Here is a 14730-nt window from a genome sequence, read left to right on the forward strand (position 1 = left end):
CTTTGTGTCCTTCCTGCCTCTGGCTGGGGCTCAGAACCATGCATTGTGGGAGCCTAGGATAAACTGTGACAGCCAAAAGGGAAAAAAGAAATCCTTGGGACTGAAAAACACTGGTAGTATTGTTCAAATACAACTCTCAATTATGTGCAAATGGTCCACCCAAAAAAAGTGGGGCAGGGGGAGGGGGACTAAGCCAGCTGACCATGTCAGGGAAGGACTATACATCCTGTAGAGACGACCAATGAAGAACCTCAGCTACCTGTTCACCTCCCTCTGGCTCCCCTCAGTCGACCTTTGGATCCAGAAGGGGAGAGGGAAGACCAGAGCTACAAGGTGAGAAACAGTCTTCACCCCCACCCAGAAGTCCAACAGAACTGGGACTGGGAATGTCATACACCCTTCCCCCAAGCTAAGAACTGGTTCTGATTCATTCCTTATCCTATACTTTTGGAGCCTGAAACGTCACCTACAGTGACTGTAGGTGGCATCAGAACTGCCTTTGATCACCTCCTGGAAGACATTCCCCTCAGAGTGAAGGTTAAAGAGCAGTAGTGCTAAATATGCCAGGGGGTGCTGTAGCTCATCATTTATGCTTTAGGAGCTTTTAAAGAATACCTGTATGGTCAAGATGATTTAGAGTAGATTAAACCCAGAATAATTTTCTAGCACTAAAGAACTATTTATTTTCTGGGTAGAGGAGAAAGAAAAAAAAAAAAAGAAAAAAAAAAAAACCTCATACAGTCTAGGTAAACCTCATTCACCCCTATATTTTTCTTTCCTTTTACTATTTTTATGCAGGTGCTTGTGGAATGGATAGACGTCAGAACACATACATTATGGACAAAGGCTTCAAAGGTACAGTATCTAATCCTGACGTCCCATTAGAAAGGGCTTAGCAAGATAAAGAGTGCAGATCTGAAATGGCCAGTTGTTCTACCAGGGACAAACTGCACATCTCTTCTCCCACCCCCAAAAAAAGTTAAAGACCACAGGACCTGGGGCTGCTGGGTAGCTCTGCCCAGGAGGAGCAATCATAATAATAATGATTTCATCTTTTGATTTCAGTTGCACCTGCTTAGGAAACGCTTATGGGTTTTTTATAGATGCCAACTAAATGTCTTCGGAAACGTAAAATGTCATTATCCAACCAATTAGTACAAGTTAAATTGATTATAAAATCTGAAATAAAGTCAATCTACCTGCCCCAGAGGCCTCCTGTCATTGCGCTGGTAAGGAATGCCACCCTGCACCTGCTGGCTTTCTGGGGCACAAGGAATGAAAATAATACCTAGTGTTAATATTGTACGGCACTCCACTCTCACGAGATCTCTGCCCCAGAGAACAGGGAAGCCAGGACTAATCCCTAACACATGGGAACTGCAAGTTGGATTATCCTTCTAGGAACTATACAGGTGAAGCCAAATATGAAAGGTCAGGTCCTGCCCCAAGCTTAGGGCCTAGGTTTAAATGACAGAATGTGTGAAACAGGTGGCTTTGAAATTATGTCACTTATTAACTATGACCAACCTCCCTAAGGCACAGTTTCCTCAAATTGCAAGGTTGGGATAAGTATGCTTGTCCTATGATCTAACAAGGTTATCCTGAGTATCTAATAAAAAACACAGATCAGAAGTGTTTCTGCATATTGTAAAGGGTTACACTAATGTAATAGAGTTGCCCTTTTGTCTCTGAGGACTATTTAAGAGTCTCAGCCAAACTGAAAGAGACATGACTTACAGCAACAATCCCAGTGGATATCCTAAACCTAGCTGTGTACCAGAATCACCTGGAAAGCTTGTTAAAAATACATATGTTCACCCCACAACTCCCCAAGATTCTGATGCCGTAGATCTAGAGTGGGACCTTTTGTGACAAATGCCTCAGGGTATCCTTATGTAGCATATCACCTAACACTTAAAAACCCCTAGTCTAGACTGACTCAGATTTCCCAGATTACCCTTCTGGTCTTTCAGACTTAGCCTTAGGTACACCTGAGACACCACTTTCCTAACCAAGGAGAGCTAGTAGTCTTCAGCCCTTGGTGAGGTGGTTATTAAAAGTGGGGTGAGGAAAAAAAAAAAAGAAGTGGGGTGAGCTAGGGGTGGGTGGTGGTGAGAACTGTGTTCTGAACAGCAGAGCAGGAGGGACAAGTCTCCACCAGCACGTGTTGTTAGGACGTGCACAGCCCAAGAGAACGATCTGAGGACAGAAGGTCACCCACTATGCCCTTGGGATTCTGGCAATTTTTTGTTAGTTTTGACTTAAACCACCCAAATGAAAGGAAGCACCATTACAGTAGATGAAGCTAAACAACAGAAAACAAAACTATACTGTTTTATCACTGTGACCTGGGACCTCAGTTTCTTTCTCAAGGAGAAATGGGGATTGGACAGAAACATCTCTAAGGACCTTTACAGCTCTGAGAATATGCATGACTCAAGCATGAATGAATTCAGACAGGCCCAGACACCTCAATAAATGAGCACACAACTTCCCTATGCACTTTACTGTCCTGTGCATTGTGATTATAGTAGTTACTCGCAGCCATAAATGTAAAACAAAGTTAAGGACAAAGTTAAGGACTCAGCCATGGCATCATTCATTCCTGGTTTGTGGGATCATACATCTGAGTGTCTGAGTGCAGGGGAGACTTGGAACCTAGCAGCCAGGTTTCATTTCACCACTCTGGCTATAATCATCCTTTAAATTGGAGAGAAAAGATGGCTATGTAGGCAAACGTACCAACAGGTGTTAGGGACCAACACACCAGAACAAGAGGAAAATGGAACATCACAGTTCAGAGCTTTACAGAAATACTTATCAAAAACACAGAATAAACCCCACCAACTGGCTGAACTCCCCAGATAAACATTTAATAAACTAGTTTGTACCAGGAATGGAATCATTTCCTAAAACTACTGGCCCAAACCAAATTATAACCACTGAGAGTTAAGATTAAGAGTCTTAGTGTTCTCTGAACTCAGTGGGAAAGAGCCCTGGCCTGGGAGTTAAAAGATTTGGGTTCTAAGGGGAATTCCCTGGTGGTCCAGTGGTTAGGACTTGGCGCTTTTACTGCTGGGGCCCGGGTTCAATCCCTGGTCGGAGAACTAAGATCCTGCAAGCTGCTTGGTGCAGCCAAAAAAAATTAAAACAAAAAACAAAAAACAATTTGGGTTCTAGTCCTGGTTCTTGCTGTGTGGCACTGATCAGATCACAGTGTTGTTTTCTGAGTCTTGGTTTCTTCCTCTATTAGAAGGACAGGGTTGGGGCTCCCCTGGTGGCACAGTGGATAAGAATTCGCCAATGCAGGGGGCACGGGTTCGATCCCTGGTCCGGGAAGATCCCACATGCCTCAGAGCAACTAAGCCCGTGTGCCACAACTACTGAGCGTGCGCTCTAGAGCCCGTGCTCCGCAACGAGAAGCCGCCGCAATGAGAAGCCCGCGCACCGCAACGAAGAGTAGCCCCCGCTCGCCACAACTAGAGAAAGCCCGCGCGCAGCAAAGACCCCACACAGCCATAAATAAATAAATTTTATATATATAAAAAAAAGACAGGGTTGTGCAAGCACTATCTCTAAAGCCCTTTCCAGCTCTAAGCATCTAATTAAGTCAATGCTCCCTCTTTCCCCTGTTACTTACTAAAGACCTCCACTCACTGTCATCCTGGAGGTTGTGTAAGATCACTCATTACCGCTGTGCTAACCCCATTTTACCTCTAAACACCTTTCCATCTCTCCTTCCCCTGCTCCCCTCAGCAAAATTATTCTGCAACAAACTGCTTCATGTCAACACTTATCTGTCAGGCATTTCAAAGTGCTATAGAAGAAATCCTCCCCACTACTCTCCCATCACCTTAATGATCCTGAAATCCTGGATCCCACTGTTGCTGCCCCTTTCCCCACCTGTATGCTCCTTGCTAATCCAACCTCCAGGTCTCTCCTTGCAATAACCTTGGCTTCCAAGGTAGTCAGGAGCCCACTGACATCCTGAAAACTTTTTTTAGCCAGTGTGGTTCTCCTTGTGACCCCGAGATCTCCCCTCTTCCTCTCCCCAGTCCTTGTCTCTCAATCAAGAGAAGGGTGAGGACTTAGGGCCCAGGAAGAGAAAAGGCAGTGTGGCCTTCTAATAGTAGTAGTAGGCTGAGAAGACAAGAGATGGACGTTCAGTGCCTAGGTTTTCCCCAACAGTGAAATATTGGCCTTAAGTAGATGATAGTGTGAATCTGAAGGCTGGGATAAGTTCAAATCCTACTCACAAGAAGGCAATGGAAAATCATTTCCCCTCTCTGGATTTGTTGCTTCCTTTATAAAATGAAGATGTTTCAATTAGCTCATTTCAGAGGCCCCTTCTGCCTCTCATAGTATGTGGCTGTATGTGATTTGGGGAAGGTAGGAACTATATGAGAACAAATGCCAGGGCATTATAGGGCTAAATCTTAAGCCTTGATGCTAATTACAGGCCTTAGAGGAGTGACTCCCCAGAGCTTGGGTAGCCTCGGTTGATGCTTCCCCTTTCTTTGCAACATGCCCAAAGTGCAAAGACTGGTATAGAGGTGGGGCTATAAAAAGATGAGGAAGTGTCTTAGAGCAGCTGGTTATTCATCCCCTTACCCTGCCCTCCCTCAGAGCAGGCAGGTGGATGACTCAGCTGGAGAAAAGAGTAGGTTCCTGAAGTATAGTTTTCCAGCTGGCCTTGCCCTTCCCCTCCCTCCTCAGAAATAGAATCCAGTTTATTCCATAATTCAACACCCTCCTACCACCACCCACCTCCAAACACACACACGCACACACACACTCTTCTCCATCCCCTTTGGCTTTACCTCTGGCCCCTTTATGGATGATATATCTTCTCCCTGAGACTCACCCCATTCCCACAAGCCCCATCTCTTTTATCCATGTAGGTGCATCCCCTGCTACAGAGCAAACAATTTATTTCCCCAAACTTGAAAGCAGCCAACTTTTCTGGTGGAAGTAAGAGGGCCACTACTGGTTGGCTGAGGCTCTGTTAGGCATTGAGCTAGAGCTTCAAGCCTCTCCCACTGCCATAACAATCAGTCATGGGATGTCCACAAAAAGAGCTTGGCCTTTCTCAACAGAACTTGGCCCCATAGATAAAAAGGCTTTCCTTGTTGAGGGTAAGGTGAAGCTGTTGCAGATAGTTTGCATTTAGGATATAGGATGTGTACAGGGTAAAAATACGAGGGGAAAACACCTTGATTGGGTATCAGAGCAGGTAGGGGTTGTCCTAACTTAACTACTTACTAACATTAGGCAAACTTTATGAGCTTTAGTTTCCTCATTTCTAAAGTAGTAATACTAGTCCTTCCTGCCTGGCCCCCTGCACAGATGTAACAAGTGTCAATGATCTAACTGGAGTGAGTGAAGACCAGCTACATGTGCTATAAAGCAAGCTAACACTAGTCCTCAAATTTTAGAAAATATGCAACTGAGTCAGCTGCCAATCCAGGTAAAAATGATGTGCCTGCGTGGAGGAGGGGAGCGGTGTTAGGGGACAGCCCTTCTTTAAGCAGTACTAGTAGTCCTCAGCTTCCACAGGAGCAGCTGAGTCATACTGCCTTACTACTTGCCTGATAAATTTAGAGAACCCAAAATGGGACCAACAGGCCAGCTGGGGTTCCCAGCTTAACCCCACTCCCTTGTACTAAGAAACAAAGTATTCACTAGAGGCAATTTCATGTGACTCGGGCAGGTCATGGCCTAGGACCCAGAGCCACCGTTCCCCTATGAGAGCCTCACCAGTAGCTGGGCCAATCCAGCCTCCCTTTAGTCTCTGCTGGGACTGCTCGTTGTCTAGCAAGAATGTTTTCTCCTCCTCTCTAGGGTTCTAGGGTAGAGAGAGGCCACAATCTAAGACAGGACCCAAGACCCACATCTCTCTCTGCCTGGGGGCTAAGCTGTGATACAAAGTGCTCTGAGCCTGGTTCTGGAGCTTGCTCTAATACCGATGAGCAGGGTGACCCTGGGGAAGTCACTTGCCTATACAAATCTCAATTTCCTCATAAGCAATAAAGGGGGAGGGGAAATAATAATTACTGCTCTGCCTACACTTGAAGGAACTAATGGGTGAATGTAGTTTTGTACAAGATTGAGGAAATGTTACCTGCTAAAACAAACATAAATAACCCTATACTAACAAAAAAGTAAATCCCCTCCCAACCAGTTACCTGCTGTGGGAGAAGAGACTCCTGTGGTGGCACACATCTCAACTACTTCAGTCACGTGGAGCGCTCGCTCTGCTCTCACCGGACCAAGGTACATCCAGTAACCCCTTGAATTACACTACCACTTTCACTTTTTTACATTTTCATTAATTTCACAAGTTGGAGGCAGAAAGCATAGATAAATAGCAGCCCAAAATGTAAATTGTGGTGGTTCTAGCGAAAGATCATCCGAGAATTTTACCATCTGCTAGCACTTATAGAAATTTAGAGCTGAGATTTAGAGAAATTTCACCATCTGCTACCACTTACAGAAATTTCGACTTCTTAGATCACTCTTGACTACGAAGCCCCTGCAACTCAGTGCTTATTTCTAGATTCCCCTGGCTGGCAGAGCCTCACAGAAGGATGAGGGCCAGAGCTGCCAGATGAGAGAGTCTCCTGCTTTTTCTGGGCAAGTTCTGCCTCATTTGAAACAGTCCACAGGAGGCAGTAACCTTCCCCCAAAAGGGAAAATGGCATAGAGGTTGAAGGAAGGGCTCCCGTTTCACTGTGACTCCCAGTCACAAAGAGAACCTTCTTCCTCCAGTGAGCTACAGTTACCTTGCTTCATATTTGGAAACCAGTTTGCAACTTTTGTACCCTAATACACCCTGAAGTCTTGGGGATGATGCACCTGAGAGACGACAGGAGAAGCAGCATGAGTTCTCCTAATATCAGAGAAAGATACTGCTAAAATAGATTTCAGTTAGCGTTCATGAGAACTGGAGTAATTGACCCCAGAAGATATACTGCAGACTTGCTAGAAAACAGGAACTTTCCAAAGCCTAGTTTGAGACCCAGGTGTTTTTTAAACCTCTATTACACTTCAGTCTGCCCCACCTCTGATCACGAGCTTCTCGAGAGCAGGGATACTACCTGTTTGCTGCCTAAAGGTTGCCAAATTGCTGGCACTTGTGCCAAATCACACACCTACTTCTTCTGAACCTAAGCTTAGTCATCAAAAAGAATTCAGAAAAATGATATCACAGAAAATACACAGGCCAAAGAGTCCCAAGGCATGGATTCAAGTACTGGCACTGCCATTCATGAGCCATATGACCTTAGACAAGTCACTTCATCTCCCTGGACCATCATCTTATAAAATGCAGTCAACTATCCTTGCAAGATTTTGTAAAAGTTAAATAACAGATGTGAAAGCATATTATGAATATCTTGAATTAATCCCTTTCTGGTGCTATACCTGACTACTAAAACAAAAATGTTCTTATCCCTCCAAAAACATATTTCTTTAGAACTCTGCTTACCTAGAAAAGCACTCCTTAACGTATTTAGTAAGTGAATCTTGGATTATTCAAAGGTGTTTACAACTTCGCGATCCTGAAAGCACATAAACTGTACTCTGCTTTGGGTCTTTAAATTAAGTCTTATGTCTTTGCTTGTCCTAAGAAATCTCTCTTGCCTTGCAGATTACATGAAAGAATCCGTATGCAGTTCTAGCACTTGTTCCTTGAATAGCAGTGAAAACCCTTATGCCACAATTAAGGACCTGCCCATCCTCACCTGCACGTTTCCAGAAAGCAGCTACGTAGAAATGAAGTCGCCTGTGCACACGGGGTCTCCGTACACAGATGTGCCATCCTTGTCGACATCTAATAAAAATATATATGAAGTTGGTAGGTGTCTCAAATAAGTAACTTAGTGAAATCAGGGCACTCGTACAGCATCTGAAGTAAAAACAGCCCTCTCCAGTCCCCGTCTTGAAAATGCACCCTTCTTTTGTTGCTTTTTAAGGAATCCAAGGTGAACTGTCTTTCCCAGGACTGCCCTCCTCTCTCATACAAGAAATCAAATTCTTGTGCCAACTCTGCTTTTAAAAAAAAACACTAAGGCTACGTGTGAAGCAGATATATTGGGGGTGGGGAGTCGATACACACAAACACATACACTTCAACTGATTGTTAACACAAATTCCTGTTTAAAAAAAAAACAATCAGAACAGACATTTGCAAGTTTCGAAATCACCTCGTTCTACTTTTTCCCAGTTTAACCCATGTCCCTGGGCTCACTGATACAACCCCTGACCCCTACCTCTAGGATATTCTAAGTCCCTTGGTTTTGACCAGAGCTTGGGATTCTGATAGCACACTCACTTAGGTTTTCAATCTCTTGAACAAGCCTCAGTCCTAACCTTCATACATTTATCATAAACCCCTGGCTTCTCCCCTGACCAAGTTAAATAGAATTCTCTTCCCCCCAGCAAGGCAACCAAAGCTAATCTGTTCTCTGAACTCATTTTTCACTATATTCCTTAGAGCCCACAGTCAGTGTGGTCCAAGAAGGCCGTGGTTGTAACTCCAGCTATATCCAGAATCCATACGACCTACCTAGGAACAGCCATATTCCTGGTCATTATAACCTCCTCCCAGTAAGACAGAGCCCTGCCAATGGGCCGTCCCAGGACAAGCAGTCTTGAGGGATAAGCCTCTCTCTTGCAATGTGCTCTGCTGAATATTCTCTGACTCTCTGAAAGAAGACAATCCCTTGACTTGAAATAATGGTACAAACTGACTCCAGCTGCGTGTTAGTTATAACGTTCACCTGGAACTAAAGAAGAGCTTCCAAGTGGGACTGGGGTAACTGTTCAAAAGGTCCGTTCTCAAAAGCAAATTCTACCACCCACCCACCCCCAATCCCAAATGCCACGGATTATATGATCTTTTAAAACATAAAGATAAAGCTACTCATCAACATCAGCTAAATATATACATATTAATATTTATATATTAAATTATCTGAAACATGATGCTTAGAAAGCATATAGAATAGGTTTTACCAATTTTCCTAGGAGTAAAGGGGACTGGGGAGGAGAAGGGATTACTTTAAAGCACCTGAAATGTATATGTGCTTTTGGTTCCTGTTACCGTCACTTAGATTGTTTTATACCTAAGATAATTATACCTAAGATAATTAGTACATAGACACAAACTGTGCTAATATCAATCCTAAAGTACCTGTACATATATGTCAAGTCAATCAAATTATAACTGCCAAGATTACAGAGTTTAGTATACAGTCTAATGCTGACAACTTCCATTTTTTAAAGTAAGACTTTAATGAATACAAATTAACTTTCCCTCTTCTGCCCCTGGTGGTAGTAGGAGGAAAAAAAAGTTTCCAAAGTGCAACAGCCGCTTTCAGTCAAACAATGATTTCTAGGCCAGCTTTACAAAATCTTGCCAATTCAAAGTTCAAGAACATTGCAAGCCAGTCCTGGCCTTGTCATATCTCCTTAGTCCATCCAACACCTGAGTTATTCCATGCAAAACGGAACTCTGAGATGATGCCTTTAAGCAAGCAGTCATAGACTGGTAAGAATTAAACATCCCTAAAAATGGTTATTCGGCCTCCAGAATTTATTTGAGTGGCATTCCTTGACTCAGAAGAGTACATGCTGTCAAGCGTATCTTCATAAATCTTGAGCTTGATGTAGTATGGAACCTAAAAGTGTAGAGGAAATTAGACAAAAGTGGATACAGGAAGTTTAAGTTGTTTTAAGTACATTATGCTTTTTGATGGAACTAAATGAAATGATCAAAGAAGAATGGACTGTAATCAATTGCTATAACATGATGTAAAAACTTAACATATAAGTATATGAAGTACTTCTACTTTCAAAGGACCACCTACTGACATGGCCAAAAATGTATTACAATGAGCTAATGCTCCAGATCCCAGTACTCAGGTGTATCTATACTTCCACTCTAATGAATATAAGTAAACTGGGGCTCGGATGGGTCAAAAAGGAGCCTCTCCCAAGCCCTAAAGAGGACCTCCTCACAAGAATTAAAGACCAAAAGGGCAAAGCAGGGAAACTAATGACCACCCTATACCACTCCATTCTCTGATTAACAGTCCAGGCAGTAAAAAATACTTCCAAAAAGGTATACAGAAGAGGAACTAAGTGACTGTAAATGACTGCAAAGCTGGAACAGCTGCTACAGGAAATGTGGGAGTTCTGAAGCCGTTGATACACATTGGAAGTCTGCCATGGAACCCATTAGTTTGGGCAATAACCAGCAAAAGCAAGAAAATAAATAAATGAGTAAATCCTCCCTCCCCCACTTCACTCAAGGCTTAAGCAAATTTTATCGTTAGGGGAAAATATAATACTTACATGAATGCTGCATGTATGCATGGGAGCAAGTGATCAGCAATAGCAAATTTACTTTCAAAAAAGGCCTTATTAAAATATAAATACTAGAAAATTACTTTGTAGGCCCAAGTAAATATTTCTCATACATATATAGGAAGAAATATAGATAAGAGACTTACCTCAGTATTTCAGGGCAGCAAGTGCTCAAATATCTTTCTCAAGTAAGGATCAAGAAGCATGGTGAAGTCAGATCAGCAAGGAGAAACTTCGTCTCAATCCCAGGTTTTATTTTCTTCCCTTAGCCTGCATGTACAATAACTGCTGCCTGGCAAACTGCAAACAAGCACTCAAGTTTCGTTTCACCTCTTTTTTGCCAAGTATCTTCTGGCAAAATTCAGCAAGAGGTGGCATGGTGGAATTGCTAAAGCATTGGGTCGAGATTTGAGTGTTACTTGCCCTCTCTGGGTTCCTTTTTTTCTCCCATGTGTTGAAAAAAAGGGAGAAGCAGAGAAAGGTAAGGGAGCTCTGACAACCCTTCAGCTTTAGCATTCTATGATTTTTAAAGAAATGTAATACAACTCAAATCAGGCAATACAGTGGAGAAGGGAAAGGCAGAGGGTGTGATTAATCTATTGTGACAACAGCTGCCTTCACATATCTAAGAGTTACTGGTAAAAGACATTCCAATTTAACAGAGCACCTACTAGGAACTTCTGTCTAGCACTGTCACAAATAGGTTCATGGTCAACCTAAACATGTGCACTGTGCATTTTATTGGCAACATGGAAAAATCTGTTCAATTATTTTACAGAAATTAAGTTTTTACTCAAAGTGATGTGCATACAATTCAAATGAATAAGAAAAACACAATTACTGTACAATAGCATAAGTGCAACTATGAAATGGCAATACTTTTTTAAACAACCCAGATTTGTAATATATTTGTTCACTGTGCAGAGGGATCGTACCTTGTACAAAATAAAGTGAATTTCTCAAACTAATTTAACAAGAATGCCCACTGTTGTGTTGCAAACTGAAAATGTGTCTATAATCTACACCTTAGGTTTAAAGGTAGAACTAACTTACATTTTGTGTGGTCACTCTAGACAGCCAGAAAAGTGAAAATCATCCCAATAGATGTTTGAAAATAAAGTGAAAAGGTTCTATCAAATTTATAACAAGAGAGTCTCTTCCTTTAAAGTAATGAATGGGAGCAACACATTCTTATTCATGTCCAAAAATTATTGAAATATCTCATACACATCAGTATACTCAAATAGAGAATTTCTCTGCTTTCACAAAGATTTGGACTCAAAGACAACTATTACAACTTGTGCTCAGCTCCAGAGACACAAAGGTACTTCTATGGAAAGGAATAAAGGCAAGTGTAAGGGCCACCTATTTAGCATAAGTGCAATGAAGAGCTGTCCACCAGAAGTTATCAGCCACTACAGTACTCTGGGTGCATCTGTTTTAGGACCTTTTAAAACATATCCTTGTGACCTAACTGGTAAAGCAGCAGCAGAATTAATTTTGTAATAAAATACAAACGCTAAAAAATAGCTTACTGAATGCATTCAATGGTATAAGTTTAAAATTTCTCCCTTATACTTTCAAAGTTTTGTATGTAATCCTCATACTTAAGTCAAACTAAAACCTTTCAACTTGTCAGTTCACAAGGCTTACATGATACTCAAAAGTTATTTCCACTTAATAAAATGTCTAACCAAGAACTTTTGCTATTTAGAGGCTAAGACTCATTCAGAAAAGATCTAACAGACAATCCTCAAAGGCCAGGAGGCTAGGGCTTTGACATCTGAGTGAAAGACAAAACATAATCAAGGGTTATAAGGCTAATAAAGGTATTTACTGAGTGCTTTAAGATTATGACTTACGAGGCTCAGAATACCACCCAATAGCATAAATGACAACCAAAGGCGGCAGGTTGTGCACTCAATCACTGCAAGTTGTGCACTCAATACAGGAGATTCAAGAATGATACCATTAGCCATTCATCCAGCCAGAGGGAAGACAGAAGAGGCCCAATTAATCTGTATGTGGCAACAGAAGATGGAAAATCTTTCTCAGAAGGGATGGATGATGGATACATAAGGGATTCATTATACTATTATTTATACGGTGTATAATAATTATATATGATTTATGTAATAATTTTATGTAACAATATTTAAAATGTTTAATCTAAATGGTAAAATTCTCAGACTACAGCCCCCCAAGCTAAACTAGAATGAACCCTAGGATTACCCCTTCACTCTTTTAGATGGTCCTTCCTTATTGTTCTGACACGGGGTTGTAGGAAGGATAAATATTAGGAATGTAAGTATGAACAAAGCACTTTCCCTACCCTTGTAGATCTTACAATGTAGCAATTATAGAAGGGCAGGGATAAATAGAGGACCCTGGTGATTAGTCTGATAGTGATTATACATTTTCTTCCCTGACCTGCAGAGCTAGAAAGACTCTGAGCAGTGGTCCAACCCAAACCCAGAGAAGGAGGAAGCTCTGGTCTGCAGCGCCGGTTGTCAGATTACCTCCTTATTCCAGTTTCTGCCTCCCAGGCCGTTGTCTAGCCCAGCAGATGGCCCTCCAGAACCTTAGGAGTGAGTGCTAAAAGCCATACGCTTATTCATTAGGATGTGGATAACAGGGTCTGAGATTTTGTGGTTTGGGGCCAAGGTTAAGTTCTACTGACTCAACCACAGGAAAGGAATCCTGTTGGCTATTAATTTTCACCATCACTGGTACTGATAACATAGTAGTTAACAGCCAATATACATGACATCTGTGCCAGGACCTATCAATTCTATGCTTAATAATGTTAAATAATTCAATTCAAATGTTTACTAATAATTACTATCCTAATAGACAAATAATGCCATTTATATCATGTGTGTGCACACATAAACCTATACACTTGGATTTAATCATTGGTTCTATTGGTGGAATCAGTCCATGGACTGATCTACCTTACTAGATTCCACTTAGAGATTAAAAAAATAAATAAACACAAAATGTTTTTAAAGGTTCTCTCTCCCAAACATGAATATATTTCAAAGTATATATTAAAAGCCAGCAGAATTTTCTTTTAACAGTAAAAGCCAAAAAACAGCAGTTCTCAGCTCACAGTTGACATAGCAGCCCCTCAAGTGCTCCTCCCCGCTTAGTACATATGGTACTTTGATGCATATTGTTAAAACTGACAGTCATTTTGCAAATGTTCTGAAAGCTTTCATCTTATTTAATGGCGTTAACATGGAAATAAAGATAGCATTTTAATCAAGTTATTATAAGACCAAAAATATCTTGCAAAGTATACACATGATTTTTATTTATCTATTAAATTTAAATTTTAGTTAGAATGTATAATAATTTGGCTCTAGTACCTGAAGAAAGTGTTCATTCATAAAATTACTGAATTAAGGCTGGGATAAACCCCAGAAATGATCTAATCCAGTCCCCTCATTAACTGGAAGAAAGTGAGGTTCAGAGATAAAATGACTAGAAGACCTGTGACTAGATTCCAAGTCTTTGTCACCCAGTTTAGTGCTCTATTATAGCTGCCACTTTCAATCTTTTAACTCAGAATTTAGCATACTTTCTAATATATGCCTAATATCAACTTCCTTTCAAATATTCTTTCTCTATCCTCCAATTCAGCTTTTAGGAAAATAGATACTTCAATTAAAATTCTCTCAGCCTAATCCTAATGGTCTCCCTTACATAAACTGTGATGATATTAGCATTCTGTATTACTTTATTGTTACCATCAGCCTCCCACAGTTTCTTTAAAAGATTAGAATGACAACTCCAGTTTATTCGGCGTATTGTACAGATGAGTGAAAAAGGTGACCTGTCAAATCCCAAGAAGGGATGCAGCACCAGCACTGCCCCAACCAGGAGAACAAAAAGCAGCTCTTTAGCACTAGTTTGACTGTTATGCTAACCCACTAAACGTTGTGGTGAAAGAAGGTCCTTTCATTGTCTTTGTTCATTTTTTTTCACACAGGGAATAGATATCCTTATGTACAGTCCTTATGCAAAATTCATATTTTGTTTTGAATTTTTTTCTCAGGCTTATGATGTTTGTGAGACATAAAATAACTAGCCTCCATTTTTTCCCTCTGTTTAAAAAAAAAAAATCTCCAGAAGTTGAAACCTAACAGGTTGGAGTAAGTTCTTAATTATCCACCCAGCCTTTGAATTATTCTGCTTCTGGTGTTGGCCAAAACTGTCTAAATAGTAGAGCTTTTTTTTTTCTTTTTAAGGTAGATGGAAGAGATTATCACAATAGCTCAAACCACTGAGAGGGTTTGCATTTTGTAAATATAAGTCACTGAGGACAAAAATTAAGATGTTTATTTCCCCAATGATGAA

General features: G+C 41.2%; 1 protein-coding gene across 14 annotated transcripts in view; it reads left to right on the forward strand.

The window, feature by feature from the left end:
* MEGF11 (multiple EGF like domains 11) overlaps positions 1 to 11336 on the forward strand; it is a 415557-nt gene extending 404221 nt beyond the window's left edge. For 5 of the 14 annotated variants that reach the window (XM_057543621.1, XM_057543627.1, XM_057543622.1 and 2 more), the window contains 3 exons: positions 799 to 855; positions 7649 to 7855; positions 8495 to 11336. In XM_057543621.1, the coding sequence (XP_057399604.1) occupies positions 799 to 855; positions 7649 to 7855; positions 8495 to 8655 (425 nt within the window). In that variant the 3' untranslated portion in view covers positions 8656 to 11336. Of the gene's footprint in view, positions 1 to 798; positions 856 to 1065; positions 1201 to 3253; positions 3512 to 7648; positions 7857 to 8494 lie in introns of those variants that run through there. The other 9 variants (XM_057543624.1, XM_057543626.1, XM_057543630.1 and 6 more) reach the window with 6 other exon arrangements.
* The last annotated feature ends 3394 nt before the right edge of the window (positions 11337 to 14730 follow it).

This window comes from Balaenoptera acutorostrata, chromosome 3, assembly GCF_949987535.1.
Source record: "Balaenoptera acutorostrata chromosome 3, mBalAcu1.1, whole genome shotgun sequence".
NCBI lineage: Eukaryota > Metazoa > Chordata > Mammalia > Artiodactyla > Balaenopteridae > Balaenoptera > Balaenoptera acutorostrata.